Source organism: Lichenostomus cassidix, chromosome 11 (genome assembly GCF_008360975.1).
Source record: "Lichenostomus cassidix isolate B80296 chromosome 11, HeHo_3.0, whole genome shotgun sequence".
In the NCBI taxonomy this organism is placed as follows: Eukaryota; Metazoa; Chordata; class Aves; order Passeriformes; family Meliphagidae; genus Lichenostomus; species Lichenostomus cassidix.
The window spans coordinates 17,083,471-17,103,212 of NC_139492.1; the positions used below are offsets into that span (position 1 = coordinate 17,083,471).

The 19,742-nt window shown below is 40.2% G+C and overlaps 1 protein-coding gene across 2 annotated transcripts in view; it reads right to left on the reverse strand.

Moving 5' to 3' along the window:
• Nucleotides 1-597: 597 nt before the first annotated feature.
• The window catches only part of CDH8 (cadherin 8), a 154,774-nt gene continuing 135,629 nt past the window's right edge, over nt 598-19,742 (reverse strand). For both annotated transcript variants that reach the window (XM_085072000.1, XM_085072001.1), the window contains 2 exons: nt 7,910-8,161; nt 598-6,311 (listed from right to left, as the gene is read on the reverse strand). In XM_085072000.1, the coding sequence (XP_084928126.1) occupies nt 5,818-6,311; nt 7,910-8,161 (746 nt within the window). In that variant the 3' untranslated portion in view covers nt 598-5,817. The remainder of the gene's footprint in view (nt 6,312-7,909; nt 8,162-19,742) is intronic.

The following is a 19,742-nucleotide window of genomic DNA, read 5'->3' on the forward strand; positions in this document are numbered from 1 at the left end:
GAGTTCATCAGCCCCATGGAATGAGTCTGTATTTAAACTGTATGAACATCCCTGGCAGTGTCCAAGGCCAGGCTGGACACTGGGGTTTGGAGCAGCCTGAGACAGTGGAAGGTGTCTCTGCCATGGCAGGAGGTGGAAAATGATGATTTTTAAGGTCTCTTCCAGCCCCACCCATCTCATGATTCTGTAGGTATCTACCACCAGGTAATGGGCCTGTGACATTCTGATGAACAGGAATTTGAGCTGTCAGTATGAAACTTAATTAGTATTTTGGGAGTGCACAGATAAATATCAGGAGAGGCTACTACTGCTCCCACAGCAGACATGCTTTCTCCATTCATGGAACAAAACAGGCAACCTCCACTCCTCCCTTCAATCTGCCTGTGGTCTCACAGATCTCCTTCAAACAGGCACCAGCACCAGTGGAATGAGAAGAAAGGGAATTTTGCAAGTTATTCCATATCCCCTCTGAAGAGAAGGCTGAGATTTCCATGTTGTTGATTTTGCTGGTTTAGTGTTTGCAGTGGGGGGGGTAGGAGGAACAAAAAAAGAAGAGATGGTTGTGTTGCAATGCTAATGAGCACATTTACAAGGCTCTGCCAGAAAACTCTGTGCTTCAGCTCGCTTTTATTAGCCATTTTGGAAGATGTCTTAGTTGCAGTTGCACAAAAAGCATTGTCAGGACTTTTCTATTTTCTCATTTAGAATACCATGACATTATTTGGAGAGGGTCTGGTTCTGCAGCACATCAGCCAGTATCAGTATTGTATAATACAGCAGCTAGACTCATTTTGCAGTGTGATTACAAAACCCATCACTGTGAATTATACAGCAAGTTAAATTGGTTTCCACCTTCTGCAAAGCCAGAATATTATCTTGCACAAATAGTGTACAAATGTAGAAATAATACAAGTCCAACTTATCTGAATGATAGAGCACAGAAAGCTTTCATTGCTCACTCCATCAGTACTTTCTATTTTCTGCTAATGACACGTGCTGTGGTCTGAAAGCAAACTAACAACAGTGAATGGTCTCACTTTTTACTTTTTACATTTTTATTTTTACTAAGCTTTCATTTACGGGTATCCTGCCACTGCTAGAAAACTTTCCAAAGCTGAAAAATAATGTTTTGAGGAGCTTCTTTACATAGAATCCAAGAATGGTTTGGGTTGGAAGGACCTTAAATCCCATGCAGTGCCACCCCAGCCCTGGCAGGGACACCTTGCACTGTCCCAGGCTGCTCCAAGCCCCAATGGCCAAGCTGCCCTTGGACACTGCCAGGGATCCAGGGGCAGCCACAGCTTCTCTGGGCACCCTGTGCCAGGGCCTGCCCACCCTGCCAGGGAACAATTCCTGCCCAAGATCCCATCCAGCCCTGCCCTCTGGCCCTGGGAAGCCATTCCCTGTCTCCTGGCCCTGCAGGTCCAATGAACTTTTGATGAACTTTTCACTTCTCTTGATCAGAAACACTTGCGAATATCTGCTGCTAATGAAAAATTTTTTCTATTATTTATATTTTGCTATTAATTAAAAAGCACCATCATTAGCTTCAGATTTTTCAGCATAATTTAAATACAGAAAAAGTCGTTTAGTACAAGTAACTCCATGTTCAGTCTTCCCTAGAGGAGGAAGGGAGCTTGGTGAACCTCACTGTCCTGGGTAAGCTGCATTTTTCAGTCCCTGAACACTGACCAGCTCAAAAAGAGGTCTTAATGAACTTCCTAACATTCTGTTCCCAGTATAACTGCTCAGGATAGATGAAGTGGTGGAGAGAGGAGCAGGCAAAAGAAGAGAAACAGCCAAACAGCTCCATTCAGACTGAAATTATATCCCAAGGAAGTCAGATACAGAAACAGGCTACCTGCCAAGGTTTCCTCTGGCTGGACAGACCTTGGAGAAGCTTTCTAAGCCCATTTATCCATTTCCAGAATTCCATAGCCATGCAGGCAGTTCAAACAAATTGCCACACACATTTGTAGGTAGATGCAACTGCATGGATGTAGCAGAGCTGATTTATTTTCCTTTTTCTATTAAAATCAGCAGCTCCATCTCTAGCAGAGCTGTACAAATAGAGTTATTCCAAGCAGACTATTTCGCAGACATTCTGTCTGTTCTCCAGACTGAGAATTGTCACTGCTGCGCTGCCACGGAGCTGATGGGATTTGGAGTTGCCATAGTGTTAAATGTTTCTCCTGTGATCAGCAACTGCTGATTTAAATGAAAGTCTTGAGCCATTTTCTCTCCTCTGTATTTCAGAGTCATTTCAAAGTCACCATAGACAAAAAGGTGTAATGATACCAGGTTAAAAATGTATTTAAATGAGCTTGCCATGATCTGATTTCAAGGTCAGAGCACACAACAGCCTCTGCTTTCAGTTGCTGCAGAGGACAGGACATGCTGAAGAGCTTTAGCCATCCAAGTTATATTTAATAAACATGAACACACACATTCCCTTCACAGTGCTCTTGTACTGAAATGCCTGAGCTGCATTTTGTGTCCTTAAAGGCCAACACCTCCGAATTCCAGCTCTCCTGGGTGGGATGATTTACCTCAGCAGTTGAGACAAACGACGTGAGGCACAGCCAGGGAAGGCAGGCCAGGATCAATGGGGCTCTAAGGCACTTGGCACTCGTGAAGGATTTTGAGAATTTACTTCTCAAATTTATCAGTATTAATAATTCTAATTGAATGCATTTGCCTTGTCACTTGCAATGAGTCAATCGCTAATTAAATGTTGTTGAAAAAGATGAATTACATTTTTACATGCTTAAAAAGTGTCGTTAATATGTCTAAATCTAGAAAATGTGGAACAGTATGATCTAATACCCTAAATACTGTTGTTATCCAAAATAATCTTATGCTGAGTTAATTTTATTGTCAAAAAAGGAGAAGTACTGGAAAACGGAACGATTGACACTTAACTCTCTAACATATATTGGTAAAAAATTTATATCAAATTCCATGGAATTAGCTTGCAGAATTAATCATTTCCTTTTGGTGGGGATGCAATGACACAAGAAATAGCACAGCTCTACTGCCAGGTCAGAAACTCATTAATTCTTTTTCTCCCCTTTGCATTGTAGCTATTCCTGTTTAAAAGCTGCAGAAATGCCCAATTTAGAGCTGTGCCCAGCAGTAGCAACTCCCATCTCTTTTTGACTGACAATGATGAGATTTCTGTCATGCTTTGCCTCTCCTACAGTGCCAGTGATGGGATTTTTTTCCTGGAAATCTTATTACTGAATGCGCTGTCGTGGTCTCAGATGGAACTTTCAATCAGAAAGGCAATCAGAAGGTTTTCCATTTGTGAGTTTTCCTACAAAAGAGCTTTGCTAAACTCTCCAGTGTGGCCTCTAAGTCCCAGTCAGGGCAGAGCCTTGCCCTGAATACTGCTGTGGCCCCAGACAATGCCACGAGCCACACTCACAGCTCCTCCCTGGCTCCCAGGGGTGGGATGGACACAGAAATTGGCTCAGGTTTGAATCACTTTCCCATTTACACTGCAATTGGATCTGGCATGGCAGCTCAGAACACTCTGGCACTAGGAGGAAGTGTTGAGTAAGAGTGTGTTTGGCTTTTTTTGCAGTGTGTTACAGAAATATGTTTGATTTCATTGAAATCTCCAGGACTGCTTCTTTCCTACCCTCAGAGGACATCACTCTTTCGTTTCGTGTTTTGCCAAAATTTTTAGATTACAGTTATTACAAAGCAGGTTTGGGGTTTTTTTTAATAAAAAACTTAAATGTATTGGATACTTAATGAATATCAATAAGATCTTTATAATACATATCAAAGTGTATTAATGTATTAGTTGCGCACAGACTACAGTCATTCAACGCAGTTGTGCTGCAGCTAAAGCAGTCAATGTTTCCATCTGAAATACAGGCAAAATTGGGGGTGTTGCATGAAGAATTCTTCATTTGCAGAACAAGTGTTATTGAGGAATTAAAATCAGTGGGTTGTTTTAACTAGCAATTCTTTAAAAAATCGTGTCAGGTTATTTTTCAGCATGGTGCAGTGAATCAGACTCTCATAACTCCTGTGCTCCAATCACTGTCAAAATTCTGCAATCACTGTCAAATAATGTTTCAAATATTCTCCTTCTTGTTTTTTATTTTGTCTGTACTCAACTAATAAATAAAGGATTTTGAAGAAATTACATTCCTCAAAGAACTATGAAGTTATTCAGGCAGATTCTTTTCTGCAGTGCCCAGGTAAACCTGAAAGAAAAGCAATAACAAGAAAAGTATTTATAAAAATATATTTCACAAAGTAGGAAACAATACAGGAGTTTCTCTGAATACAATACATGGAGTAAATAAACAAACAATAATATAGCTTCAAAACAAAGTAGAAAATTAAAATGATTTGCATGTAATACGTAGCTTTCTTATACAATTGCTACTTCTAAATGGCAAGTTTGCATTACAAATTGAGTACGCTTGCAGCTTCTAGTGTTCTTTCTCTGTGTGCAAGAGCCCTGGTGCATCACTATGAATATTATAGAAAAAAATGCTAATAACAGAAGCAGTAAAATTATGTACACACTGGTTCCTGCTCTAATACAGTGGAGAACTATAAGCATGTTTTTTTGTACTGTACTGTGTTATGTGTGGATTTCTAAAAGTCTATAGTTTAAATATTCACATGAACCAGTTTACTTCCAGCTGTTTGTGCTTGTATTAAAAACACCAGGTACTAGATTTATGAAGAAGATATAAAACTGTCAAAAGTTTTCTCTGGGAAAGTTTAATTCCTGCCAGCGTTCTCTTAAAATTCAGCTACTGCAAATGGACAGGGAACTGCTTTAACCTGCAACAATTTGTCATTTTTCTTTTCAAAATGTACATGTATGAAACATTCATTATATATAGAAAAAAAAAAATCTAACTGATATAATTTAGTTTTCTTCATAATCTTACTCTATAGATTATCAGTCTTAATAAATAAAAGCAGTAATGGACATCAATAAAATATTTATTTCAAAGATTAAACAAATAAATTCGATCTTTAGCAATAAAATCAGCAATTCTTTCATTTTATGTAAGTCCATCCCATTTCACAGTTTTTTTCTTTCAGAAGACGAAGCACAGGATTGATCCTTCTTCTAGAAAAAAAGATTCTTTTGTGAAGCAAGGTTCTGCAGCCCTGCCTCTGAATCTCTACACATTAGTAGTATTTATTACCCATCACTGGAATGGATTAAGAACATGTGAATATTTTAAGGCTTGACACAATATTTAGAGATGATATTCAGTCTGTGGTTACGTGGCCAACAATTACTGTATGTACAACGGATGGTCACTGCACAGTAGGAGCCAGTAGGGGTTGGCAATGCTATTTCTGCTCAGCATTGCTAAGAAGACCAAGATATTGCTTTTAACATTTCTGTGGCGGGATCTTTGTTGGCAATGCAGAAACAAACCTTTAGCTTTACACATACTGGCAGGAGCTACTGTTCAACAGCAAATCCCTGCAAGTCCATTTCCTAAGAGAGCACCAATTTCTGTTTTGTTCTTTTCAATTCACTGAAGATAATCAAAGATCCAAATCTCCATCTTCAGAGTGGTCAAGTGAATATCAAATATCCAAAGACTTCTAGACACTCCACATACTTTACTTCACACTCCACAAGACTTAACCTCCTAACATATACTTTTTTTTTTTGGTTCAACATTACAATGTAGTTGATTTTATAGATGACTGGCGCTAAACTTGCCTCTAAAACAAAAAGCCACAATAGTTTTAACTAACAGCAGTGGCCCTAGAATATTACATGATCATTAAGTCAACAGGGAAAAAGTTTGTAATCCACTGTCAAGTTTCTTTGTCACTTTCTCCAACTGAGTAAAGTTCTCCAAGTCTTTTAAAGCGAGGACCCCATTCACTGAGGTAGTCAAAATTCTGATCTGAGTCTGATGTGGAGGACTCCAATGAGCTAAGGGAACCAGCCGCTGACCCCTTTCCTTCATAGCCATAAATCTGGATAGAGTCATAGGGTGGAGCTGTGGGGTCATTATCAGCTTCATGAAGCCTCACATTAATAAATTCATCAACATCAACACCGTTAGGAACAGGTGCAAGACCCTGCCTGGGCATAAATTGAAGATCAGGCTTAATATCCTTACGAGGCAAAAATCCATTAATTCCATCCGGATTTTGCAAAGTTGCAATGTCAAATGCTTCTGTGTCTTCCTCTCCACCTCCTTCATCGTCATAGCGAATGATGTTTTCCCTCACATCTTCGTCATCTTTGATGATCAGAGGCTCATTCTTGTGTCTTCTCAGTGTTACAAACAGCACCACAATGACTGCAAAGAGAGCACCACAAGCTGATTAGGCAAACCATTTCCAATCCAAACACCACATGGTGAGTGCAGCTGGGGAAGGGGAGAGGTTGCTTTTGGGAGTAATAAGGGTGAAAAGCTGAAAGACCTATAACCCCAACCCCGTTCAGGTGATGGAAATTTGATCAGAAGCTCTGATTAGTCCTATAGTCTTTGATTCTCCGCTTGCATTTACATCTGAAGCTCTATTTTATATCAGCATTAAGATCTCCCATAGTTCTAATTCTGAGCTCAACTTTTCCCTTTGGAAGTGAAGTCAAACTACCATTATTCACGTAGTCTATAATGATCTACACTATGGATGGCGTTTTCCAAAATTAGAGGGCGTTTTTCTGAAAACATAGCCCTAATGGGAGAAGAAAACCAGTGTTTTTTCTACCTGTTGCAAGAGACTCCTATTATATAACTAAAAAGACCGTGAGACAATAAGAAAGAAAGAGCTTAGCTCAATTTCAGAATCATGGAGAGATGCATAAAAAACTCTAAATGGGTTACACTTCTTTTTGCAGCTTAATGCTGAAATCTCAGTCACTGATGTAAATCTCAGTTACAAAGTGAAGCTGCGAAGTGCAGAAATAGGACTCTCACTGTTCTCTCCCTCACTTGCTTGATGTTGTTTACAAATGTTTTATGTTTTATTAGAATATACCACACTGTTTATCTTGTAACGTTTTAGTGTCTCTTGTGCCATTACAATCCAAAATAAACTCGTAATACAAATATACAAATATAAATTTATATATAATGGAAAGATATAAAGCTCTAAGAAAGCATCCAAAGGAGGGAGCCAGGGCTGGGGAAGACTTAGAGGGGACACCCGAGGAGGGCACTGGGCTGGTTCAGCTGGAGAACAGGAGCCAAGGGCAGAGCTCAGCAGGGGCTGCAGCTCTGATCTCTGCTCTTGGACAGGGACAGCACCAGGGAAGGGCTGGAGCTGGGCAGGGCAGGGCAGGCTGGAGATCAGGAAAGGTTCTTCCCCCAGAGGGTGCTGGCACTGCCCAGGCTCCCCAGGCAATGGTGACATTCCCAAATCTGCCAGAGCTCCAGGAGCCTTTGGACAGCACTGCCAGGGATGCACAGGCTGGGATTGCTGGGTGTCTGTGCAGGGACAGCAGCTGATCCATGAGCCTTGGGGATTCTTAGGATATCCAGCTTAGGATACTCCATGATTCCATGATTCATACAAGTGAATCTTAGAAGTGAGTCTTAGAAGATACAACAGATCTTGTTGTATCTTCTAAGACTCAACTAAGTGAGTCTTAGAAGACACAACAGATCCATTTCCCATCATGAGTAGCACACACTGCGTTCACCTTGCTACTCAACACCCCTGATCTGATTTTCAGTTTCCCATTTCACACCTGATTATTCTGTCATTCGTGGGTAGAACTACCTCAGGACAGGACTTTACTTTCCCTGCTTCTGTCCAGCTCTTGGGAAACGACAGATTCAATCCTGACAGAACTCCCTGACAGGACTGTCCCTGCTCCTGTGGGAGCCCTGCAGCCCTCAGGGCCCCGGGAGTGAGGGGAGCTGTGCCCAGGCCGCGGCAGAGCACGCACCGAGCAGCAGGATGATGCAGGCCAGGATGGCGATGAGGGCTCCCATGCTGAGGCCGATGGGCAGCACGTAGGCCTCCACGTTGCAGGACTGCACGATGCCCTCGCTGCTGCAGCCGCACACGCGGATGGTCAGCGTGCTGGTGCTGCTCATGGGCGGCGTGCCGCTGTCGCTGATGACGATGGGCAGCAGGTACACCTCCTGCTTCTGCCGGCTGAACCCGCTGTGCTTGGCCAGGATGCTCAGTGTGTTATCTGCAAAAGGCAACAGTGGCAGTGGCTCAGCACATTAACTGATAAACCCACAGTGGATCCTCAGTGCCTTCAGGAAACCTCAACGCAAACGCTCCGTGATCTCCTTGTGCCAGCAGCACGTGGAACAGAAATCCCTTCTCCTTCTGTCCAGCTGCCTGAAGAAGTGCAATATCTGCATTTTCTTGTGTTGATGCCTAGGATTTTAGCGTCTATATTTTTCGTGTGTCTGTAATTTTAGCGTGTGGTTCTGGACTCCATATAGAGTGCTACAACTTCTGTTCCCAGCATCTTTAGACAAAACAATTCCTATAAGTTGGAAATCTAAGGACACTTGGCTGCCTCAGAGCCCCAAGATATGTAAACAACAGTGAATTGGGGGAGCAAACTTGGAGTAATTGACATCATCACCTGAAGGTGTAATTGGAGGATTAAAGCTCAATATGTTAATGGACAGAAATTACAAAGTATGAAAACCTTGTGACTCACTGTCCATTTTGGGTGTAAAGGCTTTGTCTGCTCTGAATGCACCTTGAAGGCCTTCAATACATTTATCTGTTTTTTATTCTCCTAACTTTGCCTAGCCTCTGTTTTAGGTAAGCCTGTTCAGGCATCAGTGTCACATGGTAAAATGATGATGGTGATGATGATGGCAATCCCTTATTTCTCCTCTGCATCCATACCTAGAGAAATCTTCCCATCATGATTCACCACTTTTTTTCAAGTCACACCACCATAAAAATCCAGCCAGAGAGAAATGAGATGTTAAAGTAACCCAAACTTAAAGAACATTCATCAATTAACACAAATGCTCCTTGCCTTACAACCACAAATTGCACATTTTCCACTGCTATAAAAGGTTCTTCTTTTTTATACAAAGACAAAAGAAAAGCTAAATGCATTAAAAGTTGTAGACCTAATTTTCAATTATGTAAACATTTATTGGGCCTCAATGATGAAAACAAAGCAAACCAGGCTGCATCTCCCATGGAAGAAGTCAGGAAATGAGTCTAGGACATTCTTACCTCTGCACACACATGCAGAAAGTTAACTTTAGAAATTTCAAGGCATCTGACTGCATAGCATCCTACCCAGTCACAGAGTTACACAGTTAGATCTCTCAGAGTCACTCAGTTTTCAGTTCACCATCACATGAATATAAGTTGATTTTACTTTTGGTATTCATACAGATTTTATTCTGCACAGTTATAAGAATTACAGATTCTAGCCAGTTATGAACACACTACCGTCATATATCAATTATCTTTTATGTGACAGAATGCTCAGGTATAAACCATGATTAGTGGCATGTCAAATATGCAGAAATTCCGACTTATTTACATACTTGAATATTCTCTAACTTTTAACTGCTTTATTCCGTGGAATAAAATAGTAATTCAATTCGAGGAATTATACTAACAAAGTACATGTTGACTTGCATTAGTTTGCCATTTGTGTTTTGTTTAATAACAAGATTCTGAGGCACACAGAACAGGAATGTGTGTGTGTGTGTGTGTGTGTGTGTTGCTGGATCCAATGACAATTTAAAAACAAAGCTGCACATCTAGTTTGGAAGAATGAGATAAGGTTCATTTCCTGATGCATCATGAACAAAGAAAGCCTCCTGATATTTTAAGCTCTAAAGTGGGCATGTGCAATGCTGAATGTCATTCTGTGGAAGGAAAGAAAATACTGGGAGTGCTCATATGACAATAGGCTTCTTCTGAAGATCAGGTGCCTTCCCACCCAAACATTCTGTCATTCTCTAATTTTCTGCCCCTTCTACAGAAGAATCACCTACCAATCACACTCACTTGGCCTAGACAGGTTCTCACTATAATTTATATTTCAGGTGATGCAACCATTTCAGTATTTTTCATACATTTAGAGTATGCAATACATGAAGGTCAACCTAAAAATTAATTCCTTCATAAAGCAGAATAAATATGGTCACTTTGCAGAACTGAAAGTATTCCTGAGGGGTTTTTTTCCCCCCCAGGAATCCTGAGTTTTGATCTATTCCAGTTGGAAACAGTCACATCAAAACTGATGGCACCCTGGAGCTAAATAAATAGTCTAGTTCTTCCTTGTGCCCTTTTTAAAATGAAAGGAAGCATATGTGTTTACTGAAGACAAATTTCAGGTATAAGCTCTTAAGAATTCTGACAACTCAAACAGGCCCACAGTCCCTGATGACACCCAGTGTCACGTGTGCCACCTGCTGCAGTGGCAAAGCCACGTGTGTTTGAGGTCAGTCATCAACACACATCTAGAGAGAGCAAATCCTGCACTCCTCGTCCTGGGCTGGGTGTGTCAGAGGTGTGAACACACACTGTGCAAGGCAAACCACTCCCTGTGCCATCCTTGTCCTCTGCAGGGAGAAAAGGGAGAAGTTATATTGGGAAAATAATCCTGCAGCTCAGCTTCTCAGAGTGTGGGTGTGTATAGCTTTACCAAAGTAAGAGTGGTTATTGTGATGTGCAAAAGGTACTTTTTTTATCTGACAGCCTTCTTTTCCCCCTCGGCTCCCCTCCCTATTTTCAAATACTGGAAAATAAATTCATCTGTCCATTGACATTCTCCCACAAAATTAAAAACAACCCAGCATAAGTTGCATCTTTAATCCTTTCACTTTAACCCTTTAAAAGAGAAAAGAACTACATGGTGCTAACTTTCCAGCTCTGTCTTTGAGACAAATCCCAGTCAGAAGTGTCACATCTGTAGACATTTATTTCATTTATTCCGAGCCCCAGAGACTTTTTCAGTTCTGTGACACAGTGCTCTACAGTCTGTCCCAACAGAGCCTGCTCCTTGCTGTGAACCTGCTGCAGTCCCTCCCTGTCCCAGCTGGCGCACAGCACTGATGTGCTGAGCCCAACAGCCTTGCACTTTGCAGAGGTGCAAGAGAGGGGAGACACCTGCTGCAGGGAGAAACAAAAAAAAGAGAAGCTGCACTCATTGGGAACAGTTTCAGATCCCTTCCATCCTCCTGAGACACTGCCATCCTGGCTGGCACAGAAAATTCCTATAAACCAAAATCAGAGTGCAACTGAGTGAAAAAGGAAGGTTGCAGTCTAAAGAGACAAATAGAAGGGGGCAGAAAAAGTGAGAGGAAGGAGAGAAAGAGAAAATAAAGTGCCCATCAGTGAAGCTTTGATGAATGTAAGAAACTACCTGGTACCAGTAATGATTATCAATTCAAGTTCAGAAGAAATGAGAGAAAGCAAAAGACATGCAAGATATTTGGGATATTTTGCTGTTAGTTAACTAAGTGCAAAATGAGTTGCAATGGCTGGACAGTCAGAACTATCCAGAAAAGATGCCAAACAAAGAGAAAAGAATAACTTTCTTTTCTTACAGATGGCTTGGGGTTTTTGTTGTTGGTTGGGGTTTTTTGTTTGTTTGTTTAGTTTTGTTAGAATCTGCTGTGTTTGACTAAAAGTGAACATGTTATGCCTGGAAAGAAAAGAAACTGGCAAACAGAAAAAATAGAAGCAAAATGAAATGACCAAATTGTTTTGCCAGTGGGCGACAAGTCCTCCATTTGACTTAGGAATTTTGTTTAGCGATAAATTCTTTCCCTTTCATTGCTATGTCTTAAAATAAATATACCTTGGTGTTGCTGGAGACGTGGCTCTTGACTGAAGAACAATGACTCCCGAGCTGACATTTCAGTTGGCTCCTAGAACTTGAAAACAATCCTAGCAGCTGATCAGCAATAAACTCCATTTATCTGATCTGCTTTCTCCTTGCTGTGGACATTCCCCTCTCCTGTAGTTGACAAACAGCAGGAATCTCCTGCAGGAACAGCCTCCAGCACTGCTGCATGAATGAACTTGGCAGCAGCTGCTCAGCAGGAGGGACACTCACCTTGCACTCACCTTCCCAATGAACCCCCTGATCCTTCACTATAGAGCTGGTTGGGTTCTTTATCTGTTTATTCATCTTACTTTGGGCAAAACAAGGAAAATCCCATGCAGGACAGCCCCAAACCTGTCTCTCCATACAGCTCTGAGCTACCTGCCACAGGCAGAGAGAGGCACAGAGTGTTTGCCACCAGCCAGTGAGGCAGATCCAGATCCATCAGTCTCAGAATTCTGTGGGAGCTCTATGGGGAAGGGGCTGGAGAGGCTCATGGCAATGCCTGAGTCTGGTGATGCTCAGCTCCCCAGCAGGGATCAGGAGCTGCAGTTGTCCTGCAGGTGTTGGGATTGGTGTAAGATCTTTGGAATTGTCTCAGGATCCATGTCAGGCCAGAGAAACACAGCTCTGGGAATGCACAACTACAGCTCAGAGCTGGAGCTCACTTTTCCCTTTCCCAAACATAAACCAGTGGCTCAGCTCACTGGCTGGCCCTCAGTTTCTGAAGTTTACAAGCAGATTTTTGAAACAACCATGAAAGAGACTGCTTTGGGAATATCTCCCTCACACCTGGAACAGAGAGTGACAATGGAGAAGGTCTTTAAAAGATGTCCAGTGAGATTTCTAGACAAAGGTAGTTTGCATAACCACAGCAATTAGCACAGCACCAAGTGTTTTCTGCAGATTCCCCAAATGTTCCCAAATCTCCCAGATCTCTTTTGAGACTCTTCAATGAAAAATTCTGAGAAAATGTAAATGCAATCCTTTTAATACAGAGCCACTTCTGGATTTGCTGGATATGAGTGACTTTAATGCCATCAACAGCAATCAGGATGTGAAATTACCAGGCAGGAGTCAACTCCTTCATATCCCACTTTGGGCAAGAATGCAAGTTGCAATTTTAAGCCAGACAATAAAATAACAGAACGAAAGTAAAAATCAGGAGCAGCGAGTTTGCTTCTAAATGTCATTTTCTGAGCACAGGTTATTGCAATTCTTTAATTCCCTTGCAGTCTCTAATATGTTGAGATCAGTGGAGTTCCCTGCTGTGCAACCTTACACCTACAGAACTCTGCCTTTTTTTTCTATCCCTTTTATAACGTCCTCAGAAAGATCAAATCATTAATGGTATTAAGGACTTTGTGTTAGAAGTCATTATCTATGCTGGAGATATTACTCATGTGAAGAAAGAATTTTAATTGGAAACTACAGCTGGAAACACCAGAATGACAGAAATATATGTTCCTTCCTGTTTATTAGGCTCTCTTTCTGTGTACATTTGTAAATCTCAACCAGATTCTCTGTAAAACAGAGTTCTTTGGCACAAGTAGAAAAGCAGCAAGAATATCCTTACTGTGACACTCCCTGCTTTTTTTAATAAGGAAAAGACAGAGACAGCTCATTCATTTCCAATCTCAGTTCATAAGTAGCATCTATTCTTAAACAAAAACTCCAAACTTGAAATAACTGAGCAATTCAGTTATTATCATCAAGGTTTCAGTGGAAACTAGCAAAATGCAGGCAGAAAGGCAGAGCACATGACATCTGAAGAAATGTGAGCTCTAGAACATTTAGCAACCAGCTGCAAAGGCACTGGCTGGGAACATTCAAGAGACTGCTGATGCCATTTCAGCTTTGAATAACCATTAATAACCACAATTAATATGCATGTGCCTCCTGTAATAGTGAATATTCAGTAGTGGAGACCTTACAATGTCAAACACAGATTTTCAGAAGATCATTACTAACACTGGTGGTTTTGTTTCTCTTCAGAAGTCAAACCCAATGACAGAGAAATGCTGGAATATAGGGAAGATTCCAATCCCCTTTTTAGAGCCTGAGAACAAATAAAGTTGCCATGAGACACAGAGTTCTCTCAGAAAGTCTTTCTTTGTACACACTCCATGAGCTCCAAGCCATACCTCAATCATTATTCTTTTGAATATTTTCTCAATAATATTTTCTTTCTATGAGAAGATTTACAAACAAGAAGATTTACAAATCCCTCTTTAGCTGGTAGGATTGCAGTGCAGGAACAAACCCAGTGAATGCAGCCCCAACAAGGCACTGCCCTCAGTCCCCCATTTGGTTACTCTCTGACTCAGATGTTTTGAAATCTCTCTTTTTCATTTTTGCCATTACAAAATACCTGGGAAAGAATAGTCCTGTTCTCCTTTCTGATCCACCACAACAACCAGAAGTGGCAACTCCAAGCACACCCTCATCCACGTCCACCTTGTAAAAAAACTCACAAATGGGCCCTGAGCTGAAAAACTGATTTATTTGTTTCAGATTCCACTTTAGTACAAGCTGGAAGCATCAGTTTCCTGCTCCCAAAAGAATGCCATTAAAATGCTTTATGAGAAACACCCACTTAAGACAGTGGGTTTTGTTTCTGCCTTAGGCTGAAACACATTTTAAAGGAATACTTGATTAAAAGGGCACAGTTGTGAATTTCTATGTTACAAGTTTAGCAATAGCTAGTAGCTGAAAAAATGATCATTCAGTAGAATTGCTGTAATGATTTTGTTTCATGATTAAACTCAGTGTTTTCAACATGGCTGTATTTATGCACACCAAATACATTTTTATGATAACATATATATACACACACACACATATATACATATATATATATATATACATATATATAAACACAACTGTGCCATGTGTAATTTTACACATGTACCAGGCTTTCTTTGATGACTGTTTTAAACAAAATTCACTTGAGTAGCAGTTTAGAAGAAAAAAGACTCTTTGCCTAATCTGTGTAGTAAAGGCATAAATGTTCTATTCAAACAGAAGGCTTACAAAAATCACCTGAAAATGAAGAGGCCATTTTTACAGTATATTTTTTCTGATTTATGATGGCCAAACCATGCATCCACAGGTATTCCAAACTGACCTGCTGCTTTTCATAAATGTCAAAAATGTGTGATGTCTTCAAAAAAAGCAGATTGATGACTGCTATCAAATTTGATAGCTGACACCAGGTTCAAAAGAAAAAAACTTTCTGCTCTAAAAATTCAGCTGACTGATCACTGTCTCTCCTGCCCCAGAGCAAACTGCATTCCATGCTGGCATATTTAATGGCAATTCACAAAACATTCCTAGGACAAATTTACAGACACTTGAATGACTTTGTTTTTTTCCAGACCTAGAGTTTCTGCAATTCCTTAAAATGCCAATAAGAACACAGGGGGAAAAAAATATATTTCATGTGAGAAAATGTATTGGTAGAAGAATAACTGGAAAATGTCACATATTTTGTATCTTTGATTATTTTTTTCTTTTTACCAGTTGGCTTAAATAATAATAGTTTATGCCAGAATTGAACAGCTAAGTCAACTAATGAATAAAAAAACCTAAACACATTTCCATGTAGTCCTTTGCAGAAATGAAAAGTACTGCTGGGAATTTTGAATCACGAGCAAAGTAACATTTAATCATGTATACATCATTCTCATATGTTAAAATTTCTTGGAAAGAGGAATAATTATGTTAGTACTGCTGTGTAATACAGAACTTGTAGTAAATAAATTCTCCACAGAAGGGAAAAAAAAAAGCCAGACAAATTAACAGCAAAGTGATGATGAATAAGCATTTCCTCCTACCTTTTTCCTTTGAAAAATGTGAACTTTAGATAATAGTCTGTATAATTTCTAGTTCTGTTCCTTTGGAAAAGTCTGAACTTTAGATAATTGTCTCTTAAGTATTCTAAAACTTTCCTTTGACCTTTAGGCCAGCAGAGCTATAATCAAACATAACTATATGGTCCCTTGCAGTCTAGCAGCAACTCTTGTATTCTGTACCTTGGTTTTTTAACTCGTTGAAGAAAGGACAGAAAATCCCTGCTGAAGAAATAATGATGTACAAGCACGCCTTGAGACTGAAATAATGCCAGTTTTATTGTTAACGGGATAGAGAAATAATTAGGACATAGTACTTCTCTCTTGTTAATTTACAGACGCACAGAGCAAGTCAAAGCAGGAAATTTGGGGTTCTGGGTCTGTTTAAGCTCCACCTTGTCTGAACTGCACCCAACACACCTGACTGAACCTCACTCAACCCTGCTTTGTCCATTTATCTCTTCCAAACCCCTGGTGCCACTTAGGATTGACACTCCCAAAATGGGAAGCAAATCCAGGCCAGTGAAGCTGTGAGAGATGCTAGAACAGCACTGGCTTTTGCCTCTCCTTTTTCTCCTCTGGATCCAAGCAGCCAGTCACAAAGTTGTTTACTAATAAATGCCACAGCTTTGACATGCTTTGCTTTATTCGGATCACATCACTACATGGCATGTGCATTGAATGGTACATCTGTAAAGTGTAAGAATTAATGCAGCTTGCCAAGCTCTGGTTTAGAAAGAGAGATGAAATGGCTGTCAAATGTGCTCAGCATTAAAAATACATTATTAACACAGCAATTTGCATAGACTGATGGATCATTTTTGAAATCTACATATTCTAGTTAATTCTATTCTCTTGTTATTTTAACCAAAAACTTTCAGAAAGTGATACTGTGTTTTACAGTGCTTTGATAAAATAATGCCTATATTTTGCATTTCAACCAAGAACTTTCCAGCACTGTATTACCAGATTCCAACAAAAATGCTGCAAGGATAAATAAAAAAAGCCAAGATATCCCAAGGCTGTGCCATCTGTTTTTCTCTGGAGGGATAATGGATTCTCAGTCTTTCTATGAATACCTATTTCCAAAAGCAGTGTGGGAGGAGAAGCTGGTGGCAGACAGGTACCTGAGCCCCTCAGGCCACAGTGACAGGTACAGCTTTAAATATTACACTGACTGTGTGTTCTCTTCAGTGCAAAGATAAATCTCCATCAGGTTCAGTGAAATTCACAGTGCTTTTGGTAGGTGATGGAAAAGTTGCAAGAATTCCCTCCCATGTCCTTCACCTTCCTCACTTCACACACACCCTCCAATTTTTATATCAGTGATTCCAGGGCTGGAAAAGTTCACAGATTTTGTGAATATGAAGACAATCACAGCTGTTTGAAGGGAATCTTTCCTTCTACAATGACAATTGTGACTATCACAGGAAGAAACAGAAAACTTAAGTAGGAACCTTTTTGGGTTTTAAATGAGATGTGCTCTTGGCATTTAAGCAACTTAACATCTCCTTCTCCATGTCATGGTAATCACCTTTCCTTTGTTGAATGTATACAGACACTTGGTAAGAATTTAAAACAATTTACCAGTAAATCCTAAACCAGCCCTTAAAAACTACAGCTGTAATCAGACCTATCAACCATACTGAAGTTTTGTTGTAACAGTAAGAGCCAAATTCCAGCCCTCCCAGTGTATTTTTATTATGCCACTTACTCTTTACATAATGTTCACTTTGAAATACAGTAGCAGAAAGCAACCACCAGCCTATAAAAACAGCAACCAGCATTTATTGGAGTGCTGCCTATTTGTACTGGTGTAATAAAGGTCTTGTCAGCACTTCCATTACAAAATGCCAATTTTCAGAGGTTTATAACTCTGACATAACAACTTCCTATGAAAAGGAAATTTAGAATGTGTACTCTCTGCCAAAGAGCATTGAAAGTTAAATACAGCTTACGTTGGCTGGGGCATTTTAAGTCAGAAAATAAATTAAAAACAATTCTGACTTAACATTTTCTTGAGCTGGTGCCACTGAAGAAAAAAAAATGTGGCTTTGATTGTAAAAAGTGCCAGATCCTGCAGCTCTCATACACGCAGAAATCCCTTGAAGTTCCCTGAGAATAATTTCTGTGAGAGCCCTGAAAGGAGTGCCATTATACATTTTTGTAAATGTCATCAAGAGTTATATTAGCTTTTTGTAATTTGAAAGACTGAAACGCTATGGTGTAACATTGCCCCTGGGCATGCAGGCAGCATGGTAATGACTTTGGGAAGACATTCTGATATGCAGATTTCGTATAACAATAACAATTTGTTATCATCAGGCCATTAATGGCATTCATTTATACCTCTGGCTCACACCCAAAGGATTCACACCATGCCTCATTACATGCACACCTCTCATTGAGGATGTGATTCCCATGGGGAAAACTGATGCCCTTTTGAAATGCAGGGAAGAGCAAAAGGCATCCAGAGCAGGAATTCCAGTGAGCGAAAAGAAACAATTACCCATCTGTGGAGTGGAATAGTTTAAAAATGTTTTCAAATGAAACAACCCAGATACTCTTTGGAATGCTTCTGTAAACATTACATGGAGAAAATCTGGAATAGCCACAGGTTCCAGACTGGGATACCACAGCTGGATTAGGAAGGATCAAAGCAGGAACACACATGCATCTGGATTTAGAGTCCAAGCCACCTGTAGTTAGGATGTACTGCGAGACCCAACTTCGGTCTGCATGTTGTGTGACACAACACAGACCTTGGAAAGAAGGAGCCAGGGAAAGATGGCAGCACTTGGATTCTGCCTCCAAGTCAATGTTTGTTAATATTGGTGAATAGATGAAACTGCAGCACCTGGAATCACAGGATGAGTGAGGTTGGAAGGGTGACCTCCAGAGCTCACCTGGTCCAACCCCTGCTCAGCACAGCTACCCAGAGCCCTGACCTTGCCCACATGGCTTTTGAGTATCTCCAAGGATGGGAGTTCTAAAAATAGCAAAACATTTGTATTCACAATTGAAATGCAACTGTGACAAAACAAAACCATCTTATTCATTCTTTCTCTTCATCCCAAGCAGAGATATAAAGTATATAAAGAATCTGTAGGCTAAAATAACACCTTGCAAATGGTTCCTTGTTGTCTTCTAATTTGTGATGGAGACTCTGATAAAGTACAAGTGAAGTGTTTAGGCAGAAGTTGCAATAAAATACAAAGCATGATCACATAAAAATATTAGAAGAGATGGGGATTCTACTGGCAAAGGAAAATACATCTCAATATGCCAAAAAGAACTCTGTGATCATGAAGAAAAAACATATAAAGTCAAAAAGGTGAGCAGAAAAAACCAGCAGAATCTTTGAGAAAGTTATGTTTCTTTACTGGGGAAAAAAAAAAAGAAAAGAAAAAGGATTTAATAAAAATAATTTCAGTTTAGAAAAAGCTAAGTTCTATATATAAATTTTTGAAGCAACTGGTTCTGCTAGATAGGCTGCATTAGAACTCTATAAAGTTTTTAGCAACTACATCTTTTGATCTTGCCTGTTAGCAAAAGAAAGGCACAAAACAAGAGAAAGTTGATTTGTTGTAAATTTTTTTTCTCAGTTAAAAATAGAAAATATTAGTACAAAGAAGCTGTAACAATGTGGAATAGATAAAGATGATACAGAAGGAGATGTCTGGTGCAGAACTGAGTCTGCCTTGCTCTGTGTTCAGTACTGCAGCTTTTATCAAAATATACCAGTGCCTCTGCTGCAGCTGCCATCAGGCTGGGCTCCACCATCTCCTCCCTGAGCTGACAAGGAACTTCTGCGTGTTTCCTATCTGGAATTTTCAAAAGAACCCACAAAAACCCTTTCAGCACTCCTAAAAACCTCAGTCTTTACCAGCCCCTGGGGAACTGCTCACAGCAGTGTTTGCATGCCAAGACAGCAGCACACTGATTAAATAATGTGTCCAAATCCATCCAGGAAGCCCAGAGCCAAGCTGAACAAAAGTGTTCCAAACTCCAGCACAATTCCACAATCACAAATCCATCACTCCTCTGGAGTGCTCTGAGATCAGAAGGTCCTAATCTTGATTGGGGGAACACTG